General features: G+C 38.2%; 1 protein-coding gene across 8 annotated transcripts in view; it reads left to right on the top strand.

Moving 5' to 3' along the window:
* Window positions 1-15,565, top strand: part of LOC126996672 (mitogen-activated protein kinase kinase kinase kinase 3-like) — an 88,143-nt gene that overhangs the window by 60,753 nt on the left and 11,825 nt on the right. The window contains exons 11-13 of one of the 8 annotated variants that reach the window (XM_050857394.1): window positions 2,317-3,081; window positions 4,357-4,395; window positions 11,607-11,669. The exons of 2 other annotated variants lie outside the window; for them this stretch is intronic. In XM_050857394.1, the coding sequence (XP_050713351.1) occupies window positions 2,317-3,081; window positions 4,357-4,395; window positions 11,607-11,669 (867 nt within the window). The remainder of the gene's footprint in view (window positions 1-2,316; window positions 3,082-4,356; window positions 4,396-11,606; window positions 11,670-15,565) is intronic. 5 more of the 8 variants (XM_050857395.1, XM_050857397.1, XM_050857396.1 and 2 more) reach the window with 5 other exon arrangements.

Below are 15,565 nucleotides of genomic sequence, written 5' to 3'. Positions count from 1 at the left end.
TTGGCTGAGTCACCTACTCATAACTTCTTGAACCAAATACTTTAACTTGATGTCATCTTTATAAGAGCATCATTTTTTTTTTCTTTAGTTTAGCCTCAGAAGATAAAAAAGGAAGTTGGGATTTTTAAGTATATACTAATAGCCTCTTTGAAAAGGCATCGGAAACATGAAACTATGTAACATTTTGCACCAGGTCCCTATTTTGCATTATTATATATCACTTTGTATAATTCTGGAGGCCATCAATTAGGACCATGAGTATTATGAATTACTGTCTAAATTGAAGAGATGAACAGGATACCTCTTTGGCGTTTCTTACATCCAAGGGGGTGGGCCTATGCTACAGAGATTAGGCAGTTATAAATTTAGTTCTTTATTGTAATGAATTTTGAACATTAGTCATTTTATATCATACCTACAATTTTGTTGAGTTGCACAAGTAACTGAGTTGTAGAAAAATATAATACTTCTGAGATATCTTAATGAAATGCAATTATTAATTATATTTAGTATATTACAGTATATCTCAGTACTATACAGCATAGCTTCAAGTAACATTAGATATTTAACAGCATCCTTCATGAACTTAGAGCTAATATTGTTGTACACTAATTCATTTTAACCAATGATCTTTGTTTTGATTACTTGGCTTAATGCAGTTTGAATACCCATAAAGTTATGCAATAGGTTTGGTCACATGCATCAGAAACATGGATGGGGAATGTAGCATGGTAATCACAAATGAGCTATCTGAGAGGAACATGTGGTGTGTCATGATGGGATGGAAAAGGTAAGGAATATGTATCTGAGACATTCAGTATGGGTGCAACAGCAAGGGAAGTAAATTGTGGAGTGATTGAATGGGTGAAATTGGGTACTTTGAATTGGTGTGGGTGTGTGATAAGAATGAATGAGGATTTTGTGAAGAGTGTGAGAGCAAGATGAAGGGAAGTGGTGTCAGGGAAAGAACACCAAAAATGGATCAATAGAATGGATTAGTATTATTGAGAAGGTGTTGGTAGGTGAGAGATTAAAATTTAATTTGAGGAAAGGGAGTGCCATAGCAGAAAATTGGAGACACCTGCCATGATCACCCCATCCAGGCATTTATCAGAGATATTAATAGATTGATTGATAGCTGGTTTGTTTCCTTAAAGGATAGCATGAATTAAGAAAACAAAACAAAACCATTAAAAAGAAGAATTTATCAAGGATATTTGTGATCTTTACATGGCATATGGCAATCTTTATTCAGTGGGCTCGTTATCTGTTTATTGTCCCCTCATCTCAAAAAAGAACCTTTTTAAAATGCGCCTCAGTTTTTTCAATTCAATTCAGAGTTGGTAGTGAGTCTCATGGATGGTTAATCTGGTAGACTATTACTCAGATAAATTTTAGAATGCAATCGAAATTGGAAATTTCAAAATTATATTTTCAGAATTGTGAAGGAAACTTCAAAACACAACAAACATGGTGATGTAATCTGACATGCAAAAGGGTTCAAGGTGTCTGACTTGAATATGAACTGGTAGAGAGGGGAAGCAAAAGACCTGATGAGAGAGGGAGGAAAATCATAGAGCAAAATGAATGAATGATATAAGCCTTTTTTTTCCCTGGAAATCATTTCTTGCCTCAGACTGATGGGCTGTGAGATGCAATTTGTGACTCATTCAAAGTCATTTGTAGAGGTTTGGGAAGCAGTAGATCTCATTTCACTGGACTATTAGACCTTGTTTGCCACTTTTGTCCACTTTTTATTTTTTATGATTATTATTTTATTTATTTAGACATTATCATTTCCCCACCCAATCCACAGGAAACCGTAGAGATGAGGATAATGCTGATGATGATGCCTACTAAATAAAATTAAACCATTCACAATTTCATCACTGCATTAAGCCAAGTTATGTGCATCTGACTACCGACAAAATTAAGAACTTATCAAAAATGTGGCCTCACTAGGTACTATTCACTGTTGACTCAACTTAGCTAATACTAATTTTTGGATGTTAGCAAGGGTATGGGAAGCAACTCTACGCACTCACTGATATTACTGCTTAACGCAAATATTACACCTTTTGAACAAATAGGAGGGTCAGTATAATTTCATCAACATTTCAGTAGTGTAAACAAAAGTCCTGAAGTCATACTTGTCTCTGGTGCAAGACTAGTGTGTAGATGCAACTACATGGGCAGTTTTCTTTTCATCACTAGTGAGCATATAATCACCTAAGTGTTAACTTAACACTGTGATTATCCTCATGTTTTTAAGTTGATGTGAATAAGTTCTCAAGGGAACTTCATTGCTGTCTATAGTATGACCTGGACCCAGTCCCTGCATGGAGCTCGCAGAACCCGAGAGGGACACAGTGAGGCAGCCCAAAGTGGACCCCATGACAGTGGAGGCTACATTAGACTGGGTATGGACAACACGGAGCAAGACTATGCTAACCTACCCCCCATATACCTGCCATATCATTCAGACTTGACCTTTGACCAACTATCAATTGGCTCTTTACAGAATTCTAATTCCCAACAATCTGTAAGGAATGTGGAGGTTGGTGAGATAGAGCCCCTTCCAAGTTTTTCTCACAAATACTACTTAAACAGTCCATACAGTCAGAGGGAACAGGAGAATGAATACTCTTACCTTTACAGTAACAATTTTTACTCCTTATCTGATTCTGACAATAATGGCTGTATGACTACTCCATTAATTCTCAAGGATGACGAAGTCCCTTACCATGACCCCACTTGCACTGTAGTCAACTGCCAGCGGCCCAGCTGTTTGGTGCCCGATCTCCCAGATGTCTCCTCAGTACCTTACCATTCCCTGACTACATTTGACCAGTCAGACTCAGAGACTGAATGCCCCACTCGCACCCATACCCGCTCACAACACAACAAGCGACATCGCCACTGGTTGAAGAACAATTCGGGTTCCTTCAATGCCCCCCAACCTGCCGCTCAGTCATTCCGAGATGCCAAGGATGCCCCTTCTGCCTCGGAGGGCGTTCCAGAATCCCTCAGGAGGGAGAAGCGCCCTCTCTCAGGCTCTGATGTTCTGAGAATGTCTCCAAGGTAGTTTCATGGCCAGCGTTTTTGAATGGTTCCATTTGAGAGGGAGGGTGTCATTCCTTTTAGTTGTCTCATCAATTTGTCTTAACTTGTTTTGTAGTGAATGGCTCCAGATTTATCTTCAGATGTTTGAAATTTAACTTTGCCATTATGCTCTCAACCAATTTTGCAAAAGTTCAGAAGCAAAAATATATTCAAGTTTGGCATGAGTACTATTTTGACATCATTGCTTGAAAACAATAACTTGGAAATCCTGGGATGCTCTAGAAGGAAGTGTCAGATTTGCCTTTTTGTTTTTGGTTTATTAATAGCTTTTATTACATTATTTTTAAATCTTGCTTTGTGTTCAGGAGTGTCAGTCATGACCCTTTATAATTTCAGGTGTTCCTAGATTTATCTTTATTTCTTTTCAGTGATTCCATCTTTATTAGTTCAATTTTATGTTGTTCCTGTACATAGCTTGTATGAAATGAAAGCATTTCCCCCCACCCCCACCCCTTAGATCAGCATGACTTTTATACCTTAATTTCAATTATGAGTAAGGCTATTATTCTTTTCCAGCTTACTGCTCTGATATGAATTGCCGGCTTTATCATAAAATAATAATTAACATAACAGATTGATGATATTTTTTTAATTATAATGTCTTATTCAGGTAGACTAAAACTCAACTTTTTAGTCTGTTTTTGTACATAATGGATGAGAACAGATGGACTTATCAGAACTCAGTGACTGAGGTCTGGCTATATGTTGTCTAACCCATTGATAGTTAGCAGAAGATTGATACTAATATTATCAGTGTAGGTATGTGGCATTGGATGTGACAGAGATAGCCTCTAATGGTCTGTGTATGTTGTCACGGTAGGTGTAGCTTGGCTGGCAAATGGTGGCTTTGTTCCTCTAGGGTGAGTTGTGTCCCTCAGTGTGCCACTAACCTCTTAAATTCCCTCAAGTAAAACAGTTTTTCTTTCATAAATTTTATTTTATTTTATTTTATTTTAGCATGCAAGTTTTCCTATTCACCATCTAAACCCCAAGATGGCACTTACAGTCCAATGAAATGTAATGAACTTGTGAATTCCCATTAACTTTCACTATAAGATTTTTTGCTTTAGAAAGAAACTGAGACTCACATTTTGGATAAGTGGAATGCTTGGCCACATATAAACACAACTCACTAGCCCATATTGTCTTGTTAATCTCATGGGGCCACCACCACCCCAACATGAAATTGCTCCTGCTATCTAACTTATTCTTTGTATACCTTGCTCTCTACAGGAGCCTATTGCAGTATATTGATGAAGAGTTGCGAATGAGGTATGAATTCCCAGTATTACTGGTTTAACCTACTAACTGTTGTGTTCTGTACATCTAACACTGAACTTGTCACTAGAGCAGCCTCACCCTGTAGCATAGACAGAACCAGACAGGGAGATGACAGTATCAGTACAATAGTTGTGCATGAAGTAACCTACTCCAAGCATGCTCATTGGCCATCACTTAAATGCTAGAATAGATAAATAAATAATTTAAAATGGACTCACTCAAATTATGACTTAAGATTTTGTTAGTGAAGTCAAAACTTTGAAATTCCTTTCTAAAAGACATAGCTAGTGGTGGTCATAGTTTGTCTGGCAGCTTCATATGGCTCGCTTGGTTTCCTCTAGAGACCAATGCCAACCCTGTTCTGTATCATGCTCTCCACCTCAGGAAATATCTGCTTGAGCACTTATTGTACCCTGTAAATACAGATTAACAGATCAAAACACACACACACACACACACACACACACACACACACACACACACACACACACACACACACATTAGTGAAATCAGTAGTACAGTACTGTCTCCAAGTTTGTGATAAATAGGTCGACGTTGCGGGTCGCAAACGTTGAAATTGCAAACTTTGAACCATTATTCTTATGGGGAAAATTGTAAACCGTCGACATCTTGCGCTTCGCCACCATCCGGGTGGCCAAGTGCATGTGTGCAGACAGTGGCGGATCCAGCTCCAGGTGAAGGGGTGGTGGGGGGGGCTGATATATAACATAATACCATAACATACCATAATATATATGCAATATATATATATATATATATATATATATATATATATATATATATATATATATATATATATATATATATATATATATATATATATATATAAATACAACTTGGTAGGTAAATACACACACACACACACACACACACACACACACACACACACACAGAGAAGACTTTAAGGCAGCGAGAAATGAGTACGTGAAAGTGAGAAAGGAAGAAGAGAAACGATACGAAAAGGATATTGTGGAAAAGTGTAAAGAACAACCTAAACTATTTTATAGATTTATAAATGGAAAAATTAAATCAAGAGAATGAAGAGAATGTAGAGATCGAGGATCCCAAAGGCATGGTGGAATTATTTAACAAAAAAATTCCAGCAAGTGTTTACCAAAGAATCGTTATTTAATGAACCACAAGAAAACAACTTAGATGTATATATGGAAGAGGTCAAAATAGATAAAGAGGAGATAAAAAAACTATTGGGGGAATTGGAAGAAGGGAAGGCCGTGGGACCAGATGGAGTTTCAGGTTTTATACTTAAAGAGTGCAGAAATGAGTTAGTTGGCCCGATATATGACATCATTAGGTGCTCAATTAAAATGGGCACAGTGCCTAGGGAGTGGAAGAGGGCAGAAGTGGTACCTATATACAAAAGTGGAAAAAAGGAAGAACCCCTAAATTACAGACCTGTGTCTCTGACCAGTGAAGTATGCAAAATATGTGAGAAATTAAAAGAACAATGGATGAAATTTCTAGAAGAACATAATCTAATCACAAACAATCAATATGGGTTTAGGAAAGGCCGCTCATGTGTGACAAACTTGCTGAGCTTTTACTCAAGAGTGACGGACAAATTACAGGAAAGAGACGGATGGGTGGATTGCATTTACCTAGACTTAATGAAGGCATTTGACAAAGTTCCACATTCAAGACTGCTGTGGAAACCAGAAAATAAAGAAGGATTGAGAGGGAAAATGAAGTGCTGGATGGAAAGCTACTTAGAGAAAGAGAGATGAGAACCGTGGTTAAGGACACTAGATTGGAATGGAGAACGGTGGAAAGTGGAGTGCCCCAGGGGTCGATTTTAGCACCAGTACTCTTCCTAGTCTATATTAATGATATGCCAGAGGGAATAAACAGCTACATGAGCCTGTTCGCGGATGATGCTAAACTGCAAAGACATAAGAAACAGTGAAGACTGCAAGGAGCTGCAAGAAGACCTAAACAAGATTTGGAAATGGAGTCAGAAATGGGAGATGAAATTCAACGTGAAGAAATGTCACGTTATGGAAATGGGAAAAAGTGTAGAAAGACCAAAATGGACATATAAAATGGGAGATGGTGAAATATTAAAGAAAGTAAATGAAGAGAGAGACCTGGGAGTAATAATGCAAGATTATATGCAACCAGAAAGTCATATAAATCGGATCTTCGGTAATATACATGTAACATGGTGAGAAATATAGGTATAGCATTCCACTACATGGACAAAGAAATGATGAAAAAATTAATAACTACTATGATCAGACCTAAACTAGAATATGCGGAAACAGTGTGGTCTCCACATATGAAGAAACACAAAAAAAATAGAAAGAATACAGAGGATGGCAACAAAAATGGTTCCAGAACTGGAGGGACTGACATGAAGAGAGACTAAAGGAAATGGACTTACCAACACTAGAACAAAGAAGAGAAAGAGGAGACCTAATACAAATATATAGGCTATTGAGTAAAATGGAAGTAGTAGATAATGAGAAATTGCTACTAAGAGAGGAACCTTCCAGCAGGAATACTAGAGGACATAGTAAAAAGTTGAGGAAGGGAAGATGCTCAAGAGACATAAAGAAATATAGCTTCCCACAAAGAAATATAGAGGTTTGGAACAGATTAAGTGAAGAAATAGTATCGGTGAAGAGTGTGCAGAGATTCAAGGAAAAGTTGGATAATTATAGATACAGAGACGGGACCACACGAGCGTAAGCCCAGGCCCTGTAAAATTACAACTACTATACATTTCAGCGGCAGACAAACGCTGTTTTTCGCAAATATCTCCTAAACGAATCTATGGATCAGTATGATATTTCAGCACACTACCTATAATACCCGGACCTAATTTATGGCTAACCTACCACATTACTATATGTCTTATGTGACGAGTTTACTTGTGAAAAATAACACAAACCCGACGAGTCATGTTGACGCATTCGAAGGACAGTGTGCCCCCAGCACCTCCCAAACTATTCCTAGCCACAACTACTCCCCTTCGCTCTCGTTATCCCTCCTCTTCTCCCCTAACTTCTCGCCTCCCTCATCACTCTTGTGTCCCTCCCTATTTCTCCCATCACTGTATTATATATTAGAATGTTATGCGTGTATATGTATAGATAGAATGATTATTAACTAAGAGCATGGTACAGGACCAGCGAGGCACGACGTAATACACGTTGATAATTAATGATCAACAGCATCGGGCTGGGAAGGGGATGGTGAGTAGGGGGTGAAGAGGCAACCAGGAGGGATACTGCGATATTGGAGTAGGGAAGGAGTGGTCTTTGGGTTGTTCAGGCGTTGGTGGAGGGCTAGAGGTACCCCACACTCGTCCGATTCTGTTTAACACCTTAGATATGATGACTGGATTAGGCTTAATATCACTCAGTAAGCTCCTAACATAACACATATTGCAACATGGTATATTAGCCATAAATTAGGTCCGGGTGTTAAAGGCAGTGTGTTGAAATATCATACTGATCCAATGATTCGTTTAGGAGATATTTGCGAAAAACAGCGTTTGTCCGCCGCTGAAATGTATAGTAGGTAAATACAACTAGGTAAATACACACACACACACACACAGATGCATAGATGGAAGCTGGAAAATAGAGGAGGATTGAAAGGGAAAATAAAAAACTGGATGGAAAGTTACTTAAAGGGAAGAGAAATGAGAACAGTGGTAAAGGACATGAAATCGGAATGGAGAAATGTAGATAGTGGGGTGCCTCAAGGATCGGTACTGGCACCAATACTTTTCCTAATATATATATATAAATGATATGCTGGAGAAAGTAAATAGTTACATGAGCTTTTTTGCAGACGTTGCAAAATTGCTGAGACACATGGATATCTGTAAAAAGTGGAGATTATCCTATGACTTTAATTAATATCCCCAAAATCAACAATTGGCCAAGCCACCTGGTATGTGGAAATTGGAGCATATTGGAGGACTGAAGGGGAACCCTCTAGAATGGACCAAAGACTTCCTGAGTGATGGTCATGAGGACAGTAATAAAGAGCAAAATGTCAGGATGGAGGGAAATAATAATGGGGTCCCTCAGGGCTTGGTGCTGGAACTGGTAGTGTTCCTGATTTATGTTAATTATGAAGTTGATGCAATGGACAGCTATACAATCCTGCTTGCAGACGATGTAAATATTATGAGAAGTAGAAACTTAGGACGATTGTAAAATGTTGCAGGAAGCTCTAGACAGGATTTAGGATGATTGTAAAATGTTGCAGGAAGCTTTAGACAGGATTTAGGACGACTGTAAAATGTTGCAGGAAGCTCTAGACAGGATTTAGGATGATTGTAAAATGTTGCAGGAAGCTCTAGACAGGATTTACAAAAGAAACCAGATCTGGAATATTGAATTCACTGAAAAAAAAATTATTGCAAGTGGCTAAAAGTATTAATTGGGAAGTGAAGTAAGAGAGAAGGACCCAGGAGTATTAGTCCAGGATGTTCTGTCATCCAAAAACACACAAGTCTGTCAGAGAAATTTATGAGCTGTTGGCAAACATAAGTTGTATATCACCACATGGATGAAGAAATAGTCAGTATGTAGCAATAGTGTGGTCCCTACATAAGAGAAAGATATAATTTAGAGTGACAGAATACAAAGAGAAGCAATCAAGATGATCCCCAGATAGACAAATTTAATATATAAGGAAAGATTGGAAAAGTTTTAGCTGCCATCCTTAAAAGAAACATGAGGAGAGAAAGAACTTGATTGCAGTGTTAGATTCTTGAAGGTAGTCAGAAATACAGTTTTCTAAACTATTGAGCAGCATGGACAAAGATATATATTGTCCAACCCAAAATCTTAAACAAATTTCAAGTTGAATATAACTTATAAAAACTTGGAAACAGGATCCTATGAATGCAGCTAATTACCTGTAAACCAGAACTTGGTAGAAGTAGGTAGATACTCAGATAGCTATTAGAATAAATCCAACATGCACTTCTTTATATCACCACTAGTACAAGGGATGCCCTGCTGGTTCTTTTTTCAGGAGCTTGCCACATCCAAGCAATTATCTATCAAGTGATTGCTATGCATTCAAAACATCTGCTTATTTCGCTTTGGGGTATTTGGTTGTGATTTTGCTTACTGGCTTTTCCACTGGCTTTTCCACAAAAAAACTTCATATGACTATTTATGAACATTCCTTGCATAACTCATTTTTTGTTAGGAGGTGTATGGGTAGCGTAAGATAATTATACCATTTGCCTTTTCATTGGGATGCTCAGAATTTTTATCAGATCTAATATTTGGTGGGTAAAGAGTCAGGTTTTAAAAATGAATGCCTAATACATCTTAGGACACAATTAATTGGGCACTTAAGACTGGTGTGATGATAATACATATCAAATAAATAAATATTAGTGTGTGTATGTGTGCGTGTGTGTGTGTGTGTGTGCGTGTGTGTGTTTATTTGTTTGTTTGTGTGTGTGTGTGTGGGGGGGGGGGGGGCAGTGTGTGTGTACCTGTGAGTGAGTGAGAAAATAATGAGTGAGTGAATATGCAGAATATTCATGTTGTTCATATATATAATTATATATGGTTATAGTTAGATTGAATTCCAAAAAAAAAAAAAAAAAAAAAAAAAAATTGGGTCTTGACTAACATTAACATTTCCCAAAATATTACAAAGATAACTGCAATAACAGAAAAAAAAATGTATATATGAATATAGATACACATGAAGTAGATATTCTAATAAGAAATCTAATAAGAATCTGCATATTAGAATTATGTACATAATTTATTGGCCTTGGCTATTATTTCAGTGATGCAGATGTGGAGATTCTTGATCATAACTTTTCTGGTACAGACCAGGAAAAATAATTTGGCATTTTTCAAAAGTCTGTATCTGCATAGAAAACTTATGTGAAATACCTTCTCAGCCATATTACATAATCGTGCACCCAATTTTCAGCAAAATGTCATTGACTGTGATTAAATCACCATCAATTGCATTTAATGCTTCACAAACCATGATTTGCATGAAGCACCGAGTAGCTCTCATAATAATGTGGTTTTAAGCTTCAGTTCCTTTCCTTTTCATCCGTTTAATAGCCATCACTTCTTGCTTATCCCATATTGTCACTATTATCACTATTTTATTCTCCTAGGTCTTCAAGAGTTATCTTCATTAATTAAAATGATAAAGTCTGCATAAATGTGTATCTTTTTATCTATCTATTTATATCTCTTTATCCTATATGTATATTTTAAGTGGTAATGGAAGCACCTTTCTGACTTAACCCTTTTGATGCTAAATGCTCGCAGCGAGGACTAGCATAACTTGCCGCTGGTGCTAAATGCTCGCTGCGAACGGCAGTTGCACTCAAGTTTCCCGCGTATGAGAGTGTTCCAACACTATTTTTCACCCCACAGCATTGCCAATTCAGTGGGTTTTCCACTAAATTTGGTGGAAAATCATATCAGCCTAGCACGGAAAATCTACAGATGAGTAACTGGTGGATGTTGTTGTCCAATATAGTGGCATTTTTGCATAGCTTCACCTATCACCTGACTGATTTTTTTACCAAATAGTTGTAAATTTTGCAATTGACAATACTACCTGCCAGCAGCCCATCAAGAGATCTACTCAGTAGTTGCCTCAATATGGCTGACCGTCACACATGCACAGATGTATGTCTTCACAGGCAACACCCCCTGAACGTGCCTGTATGTTCGCAGGAGAGGCTTACATAACCAAATCTTATAGATCTTGGCCTCCTCATTCCAATGGTGGTTTTGTCTTTTAGCTGTGATGAATATTTTTTGAGATACAGCGGTTAAAAGAGACCCCCCTCCCCCCACTGGGCTGCCCGAGTGCGCCTGGGGGGGGATAGTCTTGCTGCGAGCGATTAGCAATGAAAGGGTTAAGAGTACTAAATTTGAGTGGTGTGCAAGAATGCAAATGCCAGGAACTTTTGACTTTCAATTGATTCAGAACTATTCTTCTGATATTCTTATGTTATTTACCACAGTACAGTGCTGCTGATAGGGAATGGGTTTTGACAGTAAAAGACAAATATAAAATGATGCTGGAATCTTTGAAATAAAACTCCAAGTACCTGAATGTATTTAGATAAGTCCATCAGGTCTGAGGGTATTAATACATCTGTCTCTTGGTTTTTTGGTGTTTCCTCATTGGTCTGGCTGTGACAGACCATGGTTCCTGTTGGGGCGCATGTGGTCACGCCTGGTGCATAGCCATGGTCACAAGCGGTGGTATGTAGGGCATCAAGTACTATTGGTGTGTGTGTGTGTGTGTGTGTGTGTGTGTGTGTGTGTGTGTAACCACCCCAATTTACCCTTCTCCCATAACTAACTGAGAATAACAATTACACATGACACACACACACACACACACACACACACACACACAGCTCTGTAGGGGAGTGGTTAGCTTGCTCACCTCACAGTGATAACCCACTTAATTGAGAGATCCCAGGTTTGATTCCTGAGCAGAGTGAAGGGGCAGAGTGAGGGGCAGTCTTCTTTAATCCATGGCCCTTGTCCACCCAGCAGGAAACAGGTATCAGGTGTCAGTTGGGGATTGTGTCCTACTTCACATTCATACCCAAAGATCCAACCTGTGAGGTCCAAAGCTCACTCACAGAGGGTACTGGCTGGCAATCGCAAGCCCAGTGTGTGATTAGACTATGGTAAATAACACCCACACACACACACACTAAGGTTCAAGCTCTGCTCAGGCAAAAATATTTTTCCTCTGACAAGGAGCAGTTACTGTCCCCCCTTCAGCAAGGGGGATGGGGATGTATGGTGTGCACCCTAGCAGCACCCAATGATCAGCCAACCAGCTCCAAAGCCCTCCCAGGAAGGTAATGGCTGGCAATCAGAAATCCAGCATGTGATCAGATCGTGGTGGATTACACACACACACACACACACACACACACAATAATAATTATAGATACGGAGACGGGACCACACGAGCGTAAGCCCAGGCCCTGTAAAACTACAACTAGGTAAATACAACTAGGTAAATACACATAAAAAAAACTAGAAAGAATACAAAGAATGGCAACGAAAATGGTTCCAGAACTGGAGGGATTGTCATATGAAGAAAGGTTAAAGAAAATGGACCTACCAACACTGGAACAAAGAAATGGGAGACCTAATACAAATTTATAAACTATTGATCAAAATGGAGGAAGTAGACAATGAGGAGTTTCTTTTAAGAGAAGGAAGAAATGTCAGCAACACACGAGGGCACAGTAAAAAGCTGAGGAAAGGAAGATGCCTGAGAGACATAAAAAATATAGCTTTCCGCAAAGAAACATAGAGGTTTCGAACAGACTAAGTGAGGATGATGTTTAATGACGAGATTTTCTATTCTCTTTTTTCTATTACTCTCTCAGTCTCACACGTCCTTTGCGTGTATCGAAACACACGAGAAATTAATCACAACAAGGAGAGGGTATTCCCCGGCTGCCTGGGATTGAACTCGCGACCAGCGTGACGGGAGAGCCACTCCTTACCGAGTCGGCCAAAGAGGTACCCCACTGGCTAAGTGGGTTATGGGAGGCTCGTTCATCAGGCATAGTCACCGCACTGCAGATGTATCAGCGAAGAGTGTGCACAACTTTAAGGAAAAGATGGACAAATACAGATATGGAGACGGGACCACACGAGAGTAAGCCCAGGCCCTGTAAAAATACAACTAGGTAACTAGGTAAATACACACACACACACACACACACACACATTGCAAACTTTATATACGTGTACAAAACCCCAAGTATGTTCTCTTGGAGGTGGTTTGTCTTAGTGGGTCTGCTTTGGCAACTTAACCATTCAAGAACAAGATCTGTTTAGGTAACTCTTGCCTCCCTAATTTGAGTTGCACAGCTTTGGGAGTTTAACCATCCAAGAACAAGATCTGTATGGATGATACACAAATCAAATTGTTATTAATATTTTCAATGTGTTTATTCTTCTTTAACTTCTTTGTTTTTATTGCTCTATCTTTCTAAGTTTGACTGATCTTAGCACATTTTTCTACTGTACAGAATAATATCTGTATTAATCTCTACTAATATAGTTATAATAGGGTTTATCATTTTATTACTTAGTGAGGTGCTGGTTGTTGAGTGCTGTATCTGCCATTAGTTCAGCAAAAATATTTATTCCTCCAAGGATTGGATTGGAAAGCATTAAAACAACCAGAATCATTTGATGTGTTTAGCCTTTATCATGTTACATAATTATTATTATTATTATTATTATTATTATTATTTATTATTATTATTATTATTATTATTATTATTATTATTACTATTCAAGTCATTATCAGGATAATGATGATTATATTACTTTCATCATTATTTTTATTATTATTACTATTATCATTATTATTATTATTATTATTATTATTATTATTATTATTATTATTATTATTATTATTATTTATATATATAGTAAACCCTTGGTAAGCCAGACTCTTGATAACTGAAAATTTGAATAGGGTGAACAATTGGACATTTTAAAAGATTTCAGAAAGTATCTGATTTGGAGATGGACATCAATCAGATAAGTTACTCAGTGTCATAGTTTGACTCATTATGATGAAGTTTCATTACAGGCATGCACACACACACTCATACTTCAAGTCAAAAATATTCATGAATTTAAAGCTAAGCTTGATAAACTGAAATTTGGAGACAGGACAGTGTGCCTCACTTTCTGCCCATCACAACTGGGTAAATACAGGTGATCCCGCACATTCACAGAACTCCCATTTGTGGATTTGCAGACACTGATTTTCCATAGAAAAAAGGTTTTATTAGCAATAAATTTGTGGCTGCCACTCATGTAAACTCACAGATTCAGTCGTGGTGTCGGTTGTTTACAACAGAAAGCTTAATCCTGTTATCAGCTGCTTCCCGCTGCACCTTTGTCCCCACTTCCATGATGATAGCCCACACCCCTGTCTCACTCTTAAATCTTTGTTACACTGCTACCATGACATTGTCATGGTAGCAAATGTATATTCCCGATTATTTAATAAATTTTCTGTGCTCACATTTGCTTAGGTAACAGTGAGTGATATTGCCTTGCTACACTGTATGAAAAGGTAATAAGTGCAATTTTTTTGTGTGATTTATTGATATATGGTAATAAGTTGTGTTCACATATGCACACTGCAGCAATGGTCCCATCCAATAAAGTTCTTGAAATTACTGTACATATTTGTACATTGCTTCCATATACCTTACAGGGAATAAATACCCTTTTTCTATGTTTTACGGGTCAAGAGGCACATTTCATTTGTTTTTATGAAAATCTTTGCTCCCACATGGACTAACTTAAACCACGGTTTAGTTAGCGCACATGTGAACAAACTTTTTTATAACAAAACAACAATTCAATGTACCTGTATACCTGAATAACAGAAAAAGGTCTTTTATTATTTCATAGATATGTGGGAGCAATGCACGAACCTGTACGTCACTTTCTAAAACTTTGGTGCACGGGAGCTGCTGTTGGGTTGTGTGTGAGGTGTTGGAATTACAATGGCCTCATGTTCAACATGGAAATTAGGTCAAAGTTTGTGTTGCATTAGACAAAATTAGCATTGGACAAACAAAAGAATTTAATGGAACCTCGAGTCACGAACGCCTCTCATCACGAACAGATCAATTCATGAACAAATTTTCCAAACAAAAAACGTCTCGGGTGACGAACAGTGTCTCGAACTATGAACACATAACTGATAACATTGTGGGGCAACAGGCCGGCAGTATTGGCGGGAGAGTGTTAGTTGCTATGTAGCTTTTGCTAAATACACAATATGGAAGGGGACTCCCCTTCCAAATGATAACAGCTTTTCCCTTTCCCTTCCACACCACCATCCACTTATTAAAGATTCACACTTCACACTGAGCCAATTTCCTGTAACCGCATTGGCTGTAGGGGCAACTGGCAACTCCAACTTTTCCAGGTGTGCATCACACATGGCCAAGGTCGGTTGCCCATATCTACAATGTAAACAAAGCAGTCGCTCAGTATCGACATGGCGGCGTTTGCTAATAAAGTAAGGGCTGTTGCGGATTGTGCTGCCGTTACCTAAGTTATGGACTTGTTGCTGCAGTTAAATGGAA

Source organism: Eriocheir sinensis, chromosome 10 (assembly GCF_024679095.1).
Source record: "Eriocheir sinensis breed Jianghai 21 chromosome 10, ASM2467909v1, whole genome shotgun sequence".
Taxonomy (NCBI): Eukaryota; Metazoa; Arthropoda; class Malacostraca; order Decapoda; family Varunidae; genus Eriocheir; species Eriocheir sinensis.
Note: the sequence above shows the minus strand (reverse complement) of the source record. Positions and strands in the feature narration are given on the sequence as shown.